Source organism: Anabas testudineus, chromosome 14 (genome assembly GCF_900324465.2).
Source record: "Anabas testudineus chromosome 14, fAnaTes1.2, whole genome shotgun sequence".
Lineage (NCBI taxonomy): Eukaryota > Metazoa > Chordata > Actinopteri > Anabantiformes > Anabantidae > Anabas > Anabas testudineus.
In genome coordinates this window covers 15,296,970-15,311,815 of record NC_046623.1, presented here as the reverse complement: position 1 = coordinate 15,311,815, position 14,846 = coordinate 15,296,970, and the positions used below count along the sequence as shown (strand labels likewise).

The 14,846-nt window shown below is 41.3% G+C and overlaps 1 protein-coding gene across 3 annotated transcripts in view; it reads left to right on the top strand.

Moving 5' to 3' along the window:
• LOC113170697 (transcription factor COE1-like) overlaps positions 1-14,846 on the top strand; it is a 68,270-nt gene that overhangs the window by 32,949 nt on the left and 20,475 nt on the right. For all 3 annotated transcript variants that reach the window (XM_026372896.1, XM_026372894.1, XM_026372895.1), the window contains exons 7-8: positions 13,000-13,081; positions 14,094-14,235. In XM_026372896.1, coding sequence (XP_026228681.1) covers positions 13,000-13,081; positions 14,094-14,235 — 224 coding nt within the window. The remainder of the gene's footprint in view (positions 1-12,999; positions 13,082-14,093; positions 14,236-14,846) is intronic.

The window sequence follows — 14,846 nt, the reverse complement described above, 5'->3', positions numbered from 1 at the left end:
CTGTGCAAATGAGGCTGAAGATGAGCAAACACCAAATGTAAAATCAGAACAACCTGCTAAAAAAGGCTAAAAGCTTTTTAGTGTTGCAGAGGGTGGTGATTAGCTGTTTAATTTAATATGAAAATACTGAAAAGAACAGATAAAAGAACAGCTGAAAGATGATTCCCCAGTAATACTTACACTAACTCTGCTGTATCTTGCCTACTACCTCATATACTGTACTGTATGCGTTGCTGTGTTTGTCCCTCTGTCTTTCTGGACCAATTCTTTCTCCCTACATCTACTATTAGACTCTGCTATTGTCAGTGTCTTAGCTGTGAGCTTTAATCTTATAAAGTGTGTGTGTGTGTGTGTGTGTGTGCGCGTGCGTGTGTGTATTTCTGTGTGTGTGCAAATCAATAGTGATATATAATTCACTGCATCCCGGCCCCACCACTCTTTATACCCACACATACTGCCTATTTAATATTGCATGAGGACACACACACACACACATACACAGAGAGAGCTGGGGGCAGGGGGGAGGAATATATGTAATGTGTGTGTGTGTGTGCCCCCTTAGGATCGTAAAAGAGAGTCTTTTACGCCCCTCTAACCTCCTCTCCCTACGTGATCTGAGTGCAGTTTTACCTCTTTAAACTTCCCTCTTTCTCTCACTTTTCCTTCTCTGTCTCTATCTCTTCTCATTTTCCTTTTCGGTCTCTGTTTCTTTTCTAATCTTTGTTTTTCTATTTCTCTCCTCTGTATCTATGTTTGTCTCTCTCTCCCTCTCTCCCTCTCTCTCTGTATTGTTTTGAACCTTACCCCTGGGGTCTTCACATTCACTCTTTTTTCTGTGTGAATAAATAAGAATTCATCTCCACATTTAAATAGCTTCAGGGTTTCCGGGACACACACTCACACTCAGACACGCACACACACTTCTCAGTCATGTTTATAAATCATTAGAGTTTAGGGTCACTGGGGGTCACGTCTCTCTCTCGCTGGCCACTCTGCTCCTTCCTGATTGGTTGTTGACACTGTGGGCCACTCAGCATGCCTGCTAGCTTAGCTGTGCTTTTACCCTCACCTTGCCTCCAGTGTGTGTTTGTGTATGCTGAATTATTTAACAGTTACTGCTTCTGTGTATGTATTTCCATATGTGTGTGTGGAAAAAGCTCAAAATGCCCCCTGTCCCCCTCATCCTATTTGTTAGCTCAGAGTTTCATCAGGTTGAAACGTATTTTCACAGTCATACAAATATGTACACAAACACACGCTCATCTTTCAAGACTCTACATTCATATTTCATCGACTTATGACTCTCTATGAATTGCTTCAGTGTGTTTTATTGCAACATGAAAGAGCCGCTCCATAAACATGTTAATGGCTTTGATCACATAATGAGCCGAACAAATAGGAAACAACAGGGAGATTAAACAGAGTAGGATAAAAACAGTGTATGCACGCTGCCTGTACAGTCTTGGTTTGTCAGAGTGGGAACTAATTAGGGGTTTACGCTCTGCCATTCTTTTACACTGGCATAACAGGAAGTAGAGCCGGCAATAGTCGGGGAGTCGGACATGTGCGCACACTTCAACACAAACACACACTCACACACATCTACAGTCACATTTGTCATCATGATAACATCCACCCATGACAGAGAACAAACGGGGGAAGCCATTAAAGGAATGAAGGCGCTAATTAAATTGGGTCATGTGTTTTTAAATTATTAATTGTTTTTCTTTGTTTAATTGATTGTGGAAAGAAAGAAAAGGAAGAAAATGATTGTATTATTATTTAATACTGATATGAATAATGGCTTTTATTTTGATAGACACATCAATCAGATGTATAGATATCTATCTATAGATACATCAAGCGATACAGAGTCGTGGCTGTGTTGAAGAACTAAAGTACTAAAGTACAATAAATTAGAATAACTATTGAAAACCACTGTTGAAAATTAAATACGTTATCATTTTATAATGTGACTGGTTGTCTTTACGCACAACAGCGAATGCTATTGTGTTTTTTTGCAATTTATTTTATGAATGAAGTTACTACCATAAAGTGTGCCACAAAGAGGCGTTTGGGGTGGATTGTGGGCGTACAATGCACAGGACTGTGTGGTTAGGTTTAGGAAAGAAAAGCCTGCTGTTTGAGGTTAGAAATGTATTGTGGTTTAGTTTAAAGGATAATAAACATGTCACGTGTAAAGAGACATTTTTCCACAGAGTGTAGTCAGATATGTTCAGTATCACTGAACCATTTACTATAAATTGTCAACATATCATGTCATTATGTTATAGTTAGCCATTAAGTTATTTAGTTAATCAAAGGAAACCTTGTGTGTTGGTTTGACATTTGAAACAAAGAGTGGGTAGACTAACATGTCACATGATAACCTCCCATCATATTTACTACAGACGCTAAAGAACTTAATAAACCTGTCGTTGTGAGGCGTTCGCTGAAATGACAGCTACAGATCACCAGAGGGTTGTAATAGGCTGCTTGCATAGATAACAGGGTTGTTTTTACAGAAACAGTCTTACTCCAAAAACACGTGTTTACAGACTAGTGAATAAGACGAGTCTCAGCTGAAAGGAGCCAAACAGGGCGTCAGGTAATGGTGTTAGGGAGCAGACATGAAGCCGCTTAGCGTGACCATTTTATACTAATATTCAATGTTAGTTTACCACAATTGTCCCTTAACCACAAAAACATAAAATTGTTATTGTGCCAAAGACGTGTCAGATCACAAAAGACATATTTTTTACATTGTACCAAAAAGAAACCTCAACTGAATTTAGCTGTTTAGCAGGAAAACCTGGTTAAAAATGGTTGTGATCCCCTGTTGTGCACAACATGAACCCTTTCTGTTTCTTCTGCTTGCTGTAAAAGCTCAGCAGATGTTTTTCTACAACTCCTATCTAAATGAAAAATGTCCTGCTAGTAAATCTGAAAACTGCCAGTCATATTAGCAATGTGAGATGAGAATGAATGTGTTTTTTATTGGTGATGTGGCACTTTTCACTGTGAATAACAGGTAGAAATGTGTCTGTTACTGTAGATTTAAAGGCAAATAACACAAAGTGAGGAGAGGAAACAGAGATAAGTAGAGGAGTGCAGATTTGTTTCTATTTTCATCATTATCCAGCCCTCTGTAGTCGTCTGTGTGGAGCTCCTTTTTAGAAATTCGAGCTTGTTTTGTAGTCAGCGAGTCGCTTTTTTTTTTTTTTTTTTTTTGTCGTGTGCCTTCCTTGTACTTCTTCTTCTGTGTTCTTGATCTTTGAGGTGTTGTGAGTTGTTTTGTCTGGTTAATTACCTACACCCCAGTTGGGAGGTGAGTGTTTGACAGTTGTCAGCGCGGTACGTGTGCGTCTGCGTGTGCGAGGATAGAAAGAAGCAGAAAGCATAAGGAAGGAGGTGGAAGTCTGACTGTATTGCAAGACCTCACTTATGTGACAGCGTGTAGACATGCTGTCGTTCAGGTACTAGAAAATGTTGCTGTCACTCCCTCTCTCTCACACACACACACACACAAACACACACACCGTGAGGAGTCTCCCATTGTACTTTGTGTCTTGCTGTCTTTTCTGTGGAGGTGGCGTTTCTTTGATCACAGCAGCGACACTGATTAAAAGGAATGATGCCTGTCATGAAGGCTGCTGTATTTGTAAGACTAAAGGGGGACAAGGCGGCATCTTTCTTTCTCTATCTGCCACAATGTTCCCACTTCTTTCTCTCACTTCCTCTTACTCTTATTGGGGAGTAAATTTTTTTGCATTGTTGGTGATGCAGCACAGACTCAGTTTCCAGAGTTAGGCATGTGAACATGTTGATGTGTGTGTTCCTGCATGCTAAGCGGCGTGCCAGATCAGGTAGTTTTGAACAGGACAGCAGAACCTGTCTTCTTCTTCTCCTTCATCTCTCTTTAACAAGTTCATTTATTCATGAGTGTGAACACACACACACCCCTTGGTACGGTGGCAGGAGGATAGTCTGTTGGCAGATGAAAGAGAGAGTTCCTGAGCTGTTGTTAAATAGTCTGTCAGCATGACACACACACACACACACACACACACACACAGAATTGAAAGTTTGAGGTAAAAATGAGGAGCTTTGTTTTCAGATTAATAGATTTTAATTATTAAAAATTTAAAAGGGAGAAAATAATGAGCATTAATTATTCATAAACGGCAAGTTAATTGGTTCTTGAATATTCAAAACAAAACAAGACCATGAATATTCAAATGCGCAAATGAAGAAAAACATGCTCTTCTAATGAGAAGAGAAGAAGGGAAAAGAGAGAGGAAAGGGAAAGTAAAGGATGAAATGCAATCGGCGTTTGAGAGGAATGACTGTCAGAGGAGAGAGGATGGGGGAGGAGAGGAGAGGAGGGGAGGGAAAATGAGTCAAATTGAATAAGGTGGGGAGGTGGCACTGTGGAGGAGAGAAAATGAGATGTGCAAAAAGAGAAGGAGAGAAACGCCAAAAGAAAACAGGAGAGAGTCAGGGGGGTCTTTTGTGTTTTCACTATGATGGATGACAGTGTTGACTAAATGAGCTAAATTAGAAGCTTTTTCCTGCAACTCTGTTGAAATATTATTAACACACAGCAACTTTAGTGAAACATATGATTCAGCTGCACATAATGACCTTGGCTATTGATTTGGGAATAGAGGGAGCGGCTGTGTTTTTGTACTGAGAGTGGGAGGGGGAGCATCACGTGATGTGTTGCAATGCAGGTCTTCATCATATTGTGACATTAAAAAGTTAAAGCTCCTCAAATGCCTTAGTATACAATCTATCCTACACACACACACACACACACACACACACACACACACACACAGAAATTTAATAGCTTTAATTAGCCAGGCATGTGTCCAGTCTTGTAATTAGCTAATAACAGCAACATGGATGTGGTTAATTAGTGGTAGGAGGTGCCTGTGAATTAGAAAGCCATCGACAGCATCACTGATTATGGTTAAATCGTGCTTTTATTTTTTGTTTTTTGTTAAATTCAGAAAGTTTCTGCAGTATTTTCTAATGTTTAAACTCTTAAAGCCAGATGTAATTGAATTATGTCCACGTTCTAATCATCTGCTCTCCTCTTTTTCTCCTCCATGCTGTCTTCTATTCTCCTGATGCTGTGATATCTACAAAGGTAAGAGAAGTGTGTTGTTTGTTTTACAATTAATGTCTTTAAAGGAGCATTACATCACTTTAGCTTAATCTCTCATTACACATGAAAAGGGGCACATTATCTGAAGAGCTTGTCGTCTTTCTTCTCTTCTCTTCTCGTCATCCTTCTCTCTCCTCCTCCACTTAATTGGTGCCCCATCAACCCGTTAATCAAATTACTTCTGAACCAAAATTGACAGATTTCATTAATTATAAAGGATTATTCTAATTGCAATTCAAATTTATTCATTTACAACAGACGGCGCTCAGTAATATTTCAGTGAATTAGCATATTAAATGGAGTGGTTTCTACATTAGTTATGGTAATATATGCATATTTCCTTATTTGGACCGGGTGAGCCATATGCGTGCCACACGGACAGTTTATGTGTGTGTTTGTGTGCGCGCACATGCACAGGTGAGGAACCTCGACAGCGTTTAATTTGTTTGACAAACGTAGCAGGAGTTAAATCCTCCAAATTGCCCCATACGTTTCCCTCACCTTCTCTTCTCTTTCTCCTTTCTCTGTATATCCATCCTGTCTTTTTACTTTCCCTTCACTGCTCACCTCTTTGTGTTAACATGTTTTTATGTCACCAATAAACCTTTTGCTTAGAGGCTCAACAAATAACTAATCAAACTGCAAATGCTGAATCACAGCAAAATCCATTACATCATTGTTAACACACAAAACTCAGAGGAAACTAATTCCACCAACTTTGTTTTGAATAAATCAAACAGAGACAAGATGACACGCTGACACAACACATAAATGGAAACCTGAGAGGTTTTAAGCTACAGTACAGCTCATACAGTATATTTTGTTTGTACATTGTCTTTTCTGCAGTAATGAAACTGTTTCCTCCCACTGTCTGCGGTGGTCAAACCATGAGAGACTTTGCGGCGTTATGACAACTTTATACCAGCTTAGCCTTTGCTTCTGAGAAACATCAGCCATTCTCTCATATGATCTCCGGACAATGTCTGGAGAATCAGTTCCAGACATTGTCCAGAGTTTCCCTTTCACAGATGTAACACACAACAGGAGATTGTCTGTGTCAGATGTTGTCTCGCTTACTGGAAGTACTGTTTGGTTTAAGTGAGGGCTGGCGCCTGGGTAGAGAATACAGCAGGCAGGACAAGATGCACAATGTTTTGTTTGCGTCAAAGCAGCATCAGTCGCATCGTGATACAAACATTATGAGCATGCCCCTGCTCTAGTTACACATGGGCTCAATCGGGCATTACACTGACTTTATACTGGGGAGCAGGGTGGTTAAAATCCGCTTCATGTCCGGTCCAACTCTTTTGGACATTTGTGTTCTCGCTCGGAGGATGTCTGAATAAGTTCAGGGTGCCTGTGCATATCTGAAAATAGCCCACGGGAGGTCTTTGTCATGAAAAATGAAAGCAAAGTTTCAAACAACCAGTGATGTCATTTCTCTGCTGAGGACACACACCAACATGTGCATGGTGTTTCACTGAAGGAGTGAAAACACAGGGGGGGAAGGAAAGAGTCAGATTTGGCAAAGAGGGGAGCAAGAAAATCCAACCTGGAGCAACACACACATCACAACACTCGGCGGAAAAGAGCTTTATAAATGCTTTTCTCCATCAGCATCAATGTAGCTGAAATATTCCCCTGGCAGTCGGTGAGTGTGTGAGTGAACAAGGCGATCTCACAGGCAGTGAACCTGTGTGTGTGTGTGTGTTTGAGTGAGTGACTGATGGAGAAAGGAGGAGACAGGAGGAGAGAAGAGGAAGAGGTTCCTGTCAATATCACTTCCTTCATCACTCCCTTCCTCTCCTCTCTTCCTTTTCGTACCCCCACCCCAACCACCCATTAATTATTTGTACGCCCGATGACAAAGGAACACACACGTAGACGTACACATAAAAAGCCCTACTAGTTTACTCTGTCTGCCTGTAGCCCTGCAGGTCACCGGCACTGTGGTGTTGTTACCAGGACTGTGTGAGTGTGTCAGCATGTGTGGGAAAAGCAAGGTGTGTGTGAGTGTGTGTGTTCAGTGGTGACGATAAACTATATGTGTGTGTCTGAAAAGTAAAAAGGAGAGAGAGTCTGAGCTTTACATCGATTCGAGGTAAGCTGTGTGCACGTGCATGTGTATATGTGCGCGTGTGCATACATGTTTGGCCTAGAGCTAGCGATCCTTTAGCTGCTCACCCTTCACTCACTTTCCCCGCTTTGCCTCCCCACCCTCCCCCGTCTGTCCCTCCTTCCACCTCTTCACTCCTTTTTTCTCCTCTTCTCCTCCTCTCCCCCTCCAAAATCAATCTCTCTCATCTATAATTCAGCAGTTTGCCTTCAGCCTTTAAAATATACACCACAGTAACCTCCTCCCTCGTACTCTGTCTAGCCCCTCATCTTTGCCCTCGCCGCCTTGCTGCTTCTTCCCCCCGTTGCTACCCCCTAGTATTTGTCTTGAAGGTAATCAAATCTTATCTGTAAGGTGGCATCAAGATTGAAACAAAGCAGTTTTTCATCAAAGATTTCAAAGATTTTCAAGGAAACACAAATTGCTATACAGTGTCTTAATCAGAATGAATGCTAAAAATGTAAAAACATTTTGTTAAACACACACACTTATAATAATAGCAATGTTTTCACCAGGTGAAGTGCTGAGATTTACTGTAAGAACGCACAACATCACTCCAAATCAGGTGCTTTAGGTCATTTTTCTTGGTTTATGTGCAAACTTATCATCTCATGGTTCATATTTCTTGGCCAAAACTACAAAACTTTCCTTCAATTAAAAGGGATATTTATCTTTATTTTTATATGTGTTATATAAACACATCCAACAAGTGCACGGAGTCACTGTACAAAACTCTTTTTCTCATTTTCAGTGTGTTTACAGCATCAGTACATCAGCATTTAATTCACAGACTGAACACACCTGCTGCTTGTGGCCCAGAGATAATGAATGTGTGTTGGTCTGTGTGAGATTGTGCTGCCTTGTCAGTGTCACGGTTGCATGTAACCATGATGTAATGACACTTGTACAGGTCTATAGCAATGCTGAACAAGTACACTGTAAAAGTTATTAATACTCACTTTATCCCAGCCCTGGCAGACAGTACAAGCCCGCTCATAGACACGTACACGCTGGCTATCACCACCCTGGCTTGCTCTGTCATTTAAATATGCAGACATGACAACAATGAGAGCATTAATAGTAATGATAGCAATATGAAGCTAAGCCCTCATCATCATCATCATTAGCATATCTCCTGGGAGATGAGCTGTGATTGACAGCTGGCTGGGTGTTTTTTGGGCTGCAGCTCAGCTATCAATTACCTCTCCGTATATCAACCATCATTATGTAAAATAACTCTGCTTCGCTCGGCTCTGCTCAGTTCTCTTAAGTCTTGTTCCCCAGCATAACTCTCTTTCCCTCTCCCATGCATTTTCTCCCTCCTTCCTCCCTCCTCTGCCGTCTTTTTTCTTTCTTTCGCACTCCATTTCACTCCCGACCACTCCCCCCCCCCCCCCCCCCCACTTTACTCGCATTTTCTCCTCTATGTCGTGTTTTTTCTTTTTAATCTCATGCTTCTGTTTCTGTTAGAGCTGCTCATCCATGCATTTGTGTGTGCATGTGGACTTTTTGCAAATGACAGCATGTTTTCAGTTGCTAAAGTTTCTTTGTGCAGTTAAAGTTCTTGTAAGTCTTAAACAGATAACATCGAACTGATCACGGTGCGAGAATGCAAACAAAATCAAACATCCTCCCTCTTTCCTTCATGTCATTATCACTCTTGTGAGGTGTTAATACCGTTGTATAAAGCTGAAATGTTGAGCTGATAATAATAAAATAATTGGCACCAGTTTTGATAATTGATGAGTTGTTTAAATCATTCATTAAGCAAGTTTCCAAACATATGGTTCCAGTTTTCCAAATGTGAGAGAAAATATCATATTTCTGGGGTTTGGACTGTTGTTTTGGCAAATTCGATGATGTTTTTCATTCTTTTCTGATGCTTTAAACACCAAAGAATTATGTGTTTGAAAAGAAAATAATTAACTGAATAATCAGTTATGAACGTAGTTGTTAGTTGCAGCTCTATGCTGATAAATACCTTCATATGTAATCACTTTTTACATTTACACAATGTGATGTAAAGTTAGCAGTAGCAGTAGTTTCCAGGTTATGCAAGACTCAAATATTACTGTACGACAGTGGCCATGTCCTCAAACATTCAAATAAATTTACATTCTTGCCTTTTAGTGTGGCTCCATATTACAAATTCTTATCTCTGCTGAAGTGCGCTTGAACAAATGCTAGAAGGACAAAGTAAAAATGAGTGTTTCCCCCACAGGAAGCAATAGATTATAACATTATTATCATGATAACAGCTGAACTGAGGGCGTAGTAGTATTTCATATCCTTGTTTTTCCTACTGCTTGACTACTCAGATAGCAGGCACGGGCCCCAGCAATGCTATCTGATGTCACTACATTAAACAATAACAAGCACTCAGTGTAAACAGGAAACAGGAAGTTGATCTCTGACAGATCAACAGACTGAGAGGGATGCTCACACTGTACATATGAGCTGTTTCGAATGACAGATGAGAAGGAAAAGTGTGTTACAGAGATTACAGCAACAGTATTAACAATAGCTCTTGTCCAAAGTGGCTGTATGACAGTATTACAGTTTGTATTCAGTTCAGCCCCCCTCTTCATGAGTGGTGTTATTTTGTAAGTACCACTCGCAACTGATCGGTTACTTTCAGTAACGACAGGTACGCAGGCATTAGCAAGTTGTTTCATGCACATGCACACAGAGAAAGATAGTGAAAACCATCGTTCTGTCAGAAAACTCTGCCAAGAAACTTGGCAGGCAGGTGAAGTAAGACATCTAAAGAAAGCAGCGAGACAGAGGAGGCAGGAGCAGCAAAAGCACTGATCTGTTGTTCAGTTTGTCTGCACTAACTGACTCACTGCAATTTCTCCACCTGTCAGCAACAACTCACAAGAATGCTGCGAGTGTGTGTGTGTGTGTGTGTGTTTTAGTGAGGCATTTTTTTCTATTCCAAGGCAGCATCGTTATTCTTGGCTCAGTAGAATAGCGAGTCTTTAGGGAATAAAACGGACACAGACATTCAGGCTTAGACACTCGCACTCCTTTCCACACACACAGGCTACACACACCCACGACGCTGGAATTCCCCCGGATGTCACCCTTGCCCTGTTGGCATTGTAACTGTTTAAATGACAGCAGAGTGGTCGAAGCGAACTCCCACAATCCTCTTTCTTCATCTCTCTTCCATTTGTTTTTCCTCCACCAACTCTCTGAACGCCCCCTCTTCATCCCAACACCCTCTCCATCCCCTCTCTCTGTCACTTCCTGTCTCTCTCTTCAGGTCTGTGTTAGCCCTATATATTAAATATTAATGTCAGTTGTGCTCTGAGCCATAATTGCCATCTCAGCCTCTGAATAATGGATGTAACTGTGCCATTCACTACTACACTATGGCTAACAGGCTAAAAAAAAACAGCATGCAACTGTGTGTTGCTACATCACTCTTGCTAACACACAAAATACAAGAATTGTAGTGCTATTGATTATATTACCATGACTTTACACGCTTAATAAAGAACACCATGACTAACAAGCTAAAAACATCATCTAAAGGCCAATTCATAGTTTCCACTTGCCCTAAGACGAAGATGCACTAAGAGATGGGGTTCATAGGTCACCAGTCTATCACAGCACTAACACAGAGAGACAGCCGACCATTCACCCTCACATACACAAGTCATCAGTTAACCTAGCTGCAGCTTGTACCTCTCCTACCCGATACCCCCGTAAAGAAGTAAACGGTGATCATGTCTAACTTTAACAAACTAAAATTAGACTTTTCCAGGACGGAATTAGACTTTTGTTGCGTGTCTCTGTGCATGTTTCTTTTCAGTATCACTATCTACTTAAGGTGCGAGATTAAAATCTAAGCTAAAAACTGTCCAGTGCAGAAAGACGTGTGTGTGTGTGTGTGTGTGTGTGTGTGTGTGTGTGTGTGAGTGTGTGTGCACCATGGAGGACATGGAGGACTGGTGTTGGGTCAGCTCTGTGAGTGCCGTACTCACAATACAGCAAAGGTCAACAGCGCTTTTATCATTTGAACATGATCGAGCCTTGGAGAGAGGGAGTGAGATAGAAGAGGTGGGGGAGTGCTTCCCTCCCCCACAATCATTCAGACTCTTATAATTGCTCAGTTTAATTGGAGGCCTCTTAACGACCGGTGACTGGACCAGCCAATCAATTCACACAAGGTGTGTGTGTGTGTGTGTGTGTGTGTGTGTACAGCTGCAGTGTCTTTTTACAGGAGAGTTGATTAGGCCAGATGGGGTTAAGTGAAGGGGGAAGAGGAGCCAACACATAGTGCATTAAAATGTTGAATATGTTTTACTGACAATCAGGGAGAGAAAACTCAGTCACAGGAAATAGAGACAAGCAAGTGACAGAAATGTAACTTAAACAAATTATATCATCAGATCATGGACATCAGGAGCCATGAACCATCCCGGAGTATTGTGATGAATAGGATCCTATACTGTTTGAAGCTTCTGTGCTTCTTCAGACACTATGGGTGTAGAGGTAATGGTTGGGGGAAGAAGTGACTGTGAAGGGCAGCACAATGCTGTACTAGTTAAAGAGAAAGATGCTCACAAGCTCATAAAACATTAAAGATTGCAAAGCCTTAACTCATGGGTATCTGCAGGTACTGATTCAGGACTAGTGTCTTCTCTTTTTAATACAACAATGTGAGTAATTTTACCTCAAAGTATCATATTGCTGATACCTTATTTGCTCCATGAGATTTGTATCTGCATTGACGCCCAAGTTGATTGTGGAAAGAACAATGGTGTTTGCAAAAATACATTTATGTGGTACAGTAACAGTACACAGCACTATTTGCAGTACTTTTAATTTACTTCAGTACTTCCATTCTGATCTAAATACTTTAACCACTGCTGCTTTAGCTTCTCATATTTTAAACAAATGAGTAGTATATGAGCTTCCAAATCTCCTCCTTTACACAGAGATGTATAGTGGAGGGTTCAGCTAAGGTAGTCATGTTAATGCTATGCTAGTGTTGTGAAGAGGAGTAGACAGTAGGAGGTCAGCAGGGGTCACCGTGGCTGTCCTCAACTGTGATCAGCTGTCACCCGGGGGTGAGGGGTCAAGATAATTAGGCATGCAGAATCCAAGCGCCGGTGTTCTAACGAAGCCTGAGCTCGTTAACGCAGAGTTTTACACTCCAGACCTGCCACTGGGCTGTGCTGCACCATCACACATGCACATACACTCACATGTGGAGTAGACACGCACACAACGAGCACACACCTCTGCTTTGTTCTGGTGGTCCAGTACAAGGGCTGTCATCTCTTGAACAGTGGAGCTCCAGGCTCAGCCACAAGGGAACGAGGAGACATCGAACTAAAAGGGGTTTTCTGCGAGTTACATTATGGAGTTGTAATGCACACAGGTGGAACAAACACATGCTCAAATGAGCGCGTGTGAAGTGTTTTTGTGCATTCGGCTGGCCAGCTGGCTCACAGCAAAACACACCCTGGATGTGTTTGTTTGCTGTTGTCGGCCATCTGTGTGTTTGATTTACTCTTTCATATAGATTCATGACACATGGTCCCAATGTCACAACAGATCCCCTTTATTAATGATATGGCATCGTCTGTACTAATTGTTCGTGAGACAAGGTTTAAATTCACATATCCTAGTCTTCAATCTGGTATAATGTGAAAATATTAACCTCATTAATTGCTTGTCTCCATTGTTTCAACAGATTCTTCCTCAAGTTTTTCCTCAAGTGTAACCAGAACTGTTTAAAGAATGCAGGAAACCCACGAGACATGAGGCGGTTCCAGGTACAAACTCCACATTTTAACCTATGTGACTTCTTTTTCTGTGTGTGTGTGTTTGCATGCACTCCTCTCCCTCATTTTCTATCCTCACTCTTTCTCATTTCCTTGTGTGTTTGTGGCACATACTAATAATACACCCTCTCTACGGTTCCTCTGTGTGTTTCTGTGTAATGTAAATAAGCTATCAGTGCCTTCACAGGAAACATGAGATCCTGACCCTGACTAGTCACAACATAAATATACACACAATGCAAGAAAGGAACTTGTGAAGTTGTGAATCAGAGTTAGGTTAGTGCAGTCTTTATTATTTCCTTATCTTTAGGCCACAACACAATCAGGAAGACGCCACTTGAGGCTGAGTGGAGATACTAGCCACCGAGGACATACTGATAGATTTATTACTGTGGTACTCTTGTGTGAGAGTATGTGTGCGGTATGTATATGTATGTGTTTCTGCTGGTGTGCACTCATGTGTTTGTGTACGTTTATGTGTATGTGTGTGAGACAGGGCTTGCTACAGTAGGACAGAGTCATAGAGTAGCAAGTGTGTGACAGTATCTGTGCCTCTAATTGTGCAGCTCTATTGTAGTGGAACCAGAGAAGACAGCTCTGTTTCCCTGGGAGATAATTAAGGCCTGGACCCATCAGGAACTATTGAACAGAGGACAGACACGACACACATACACATGCACACACACTGTACAGTCACAGTGACTTAGTGTGCTTGAGGGTGATGGTAATAGCAGTGATAACAGGTTACAGTACATTTAAAGAGATTTTCACAGTTTTACGCTTTTAGCTCCTCCTTGTAATGATCTCTAAACTTTGGCTCATTTTGCTTCTCTTTTTTCTGTCTCTTTGCTCTCTCTATCCTCTTGCCTCGCTCTAACCTCCTTTTTCTCTATTACCTCTTTTTATATCATATTCTTTCATATTTCCTCACTTTCTTCTCCCTCCATGCATCTGTGTCCTACTCACTCTGCCTGTGCTCTCCATCTTGTCCCATTCTCTCCAGGTGGTGGTATCGACTACAGTGAGTGTTGAGGGACATGTCCTATCAGTCTCCGACAACATGTTTGTCCACAATAACTCCAAACATGGCCGACGGGCCCGTAGGCTCGACCCAGTGGAAGGAACGCCGTCTTACCTAGAACACGGTAACACAGAAGTGTGTGTGTGCGTGCATGAATGTGTGTGAGTGTAAGCAGCATGGCCACCAGATGGTTGATGGTTTAATCCTATCAGGTGATTCCTGCCCCTCCATCTGGCTAATCCAACCCACTACACACACATACAAACACAAAAAGTGCATGTGTGGTGCGTCTGTGTCTATATATGTGTGTGTGTGTGTGTGTGTGTGTGTGTTGCTAGTTCTAATATCATTACTTTTTTCATAAACAAACCCAGACTTAGGACTGCTGTTGTAATTGAGCTGAAAACAGATAATCATACACACACACGGGCAAGTGTTGATTTTTGACAGCTTTTATTGTTGTTGTGATATGGGATCAGATCACACGAGCTTATACACACAATGTTCAATATTGAACTGACATAAAGCTGACTGTATCCAGTCTGTTTTTAGTATCTGTGCGTGTACTTTTATCCAAGTCAAATCATTATTTCAAAAGAGAGCTGCAGTAATCCTGTATCAGTCGGCCTGGTGAAATGACTTTTGAGATAAACAGATAATAAATAAAGAAAGAAATCCTGTACTGTACTCAAAATACTGCGTTACATAGCTGAGGTGGCCATCAATAAAGTGAAA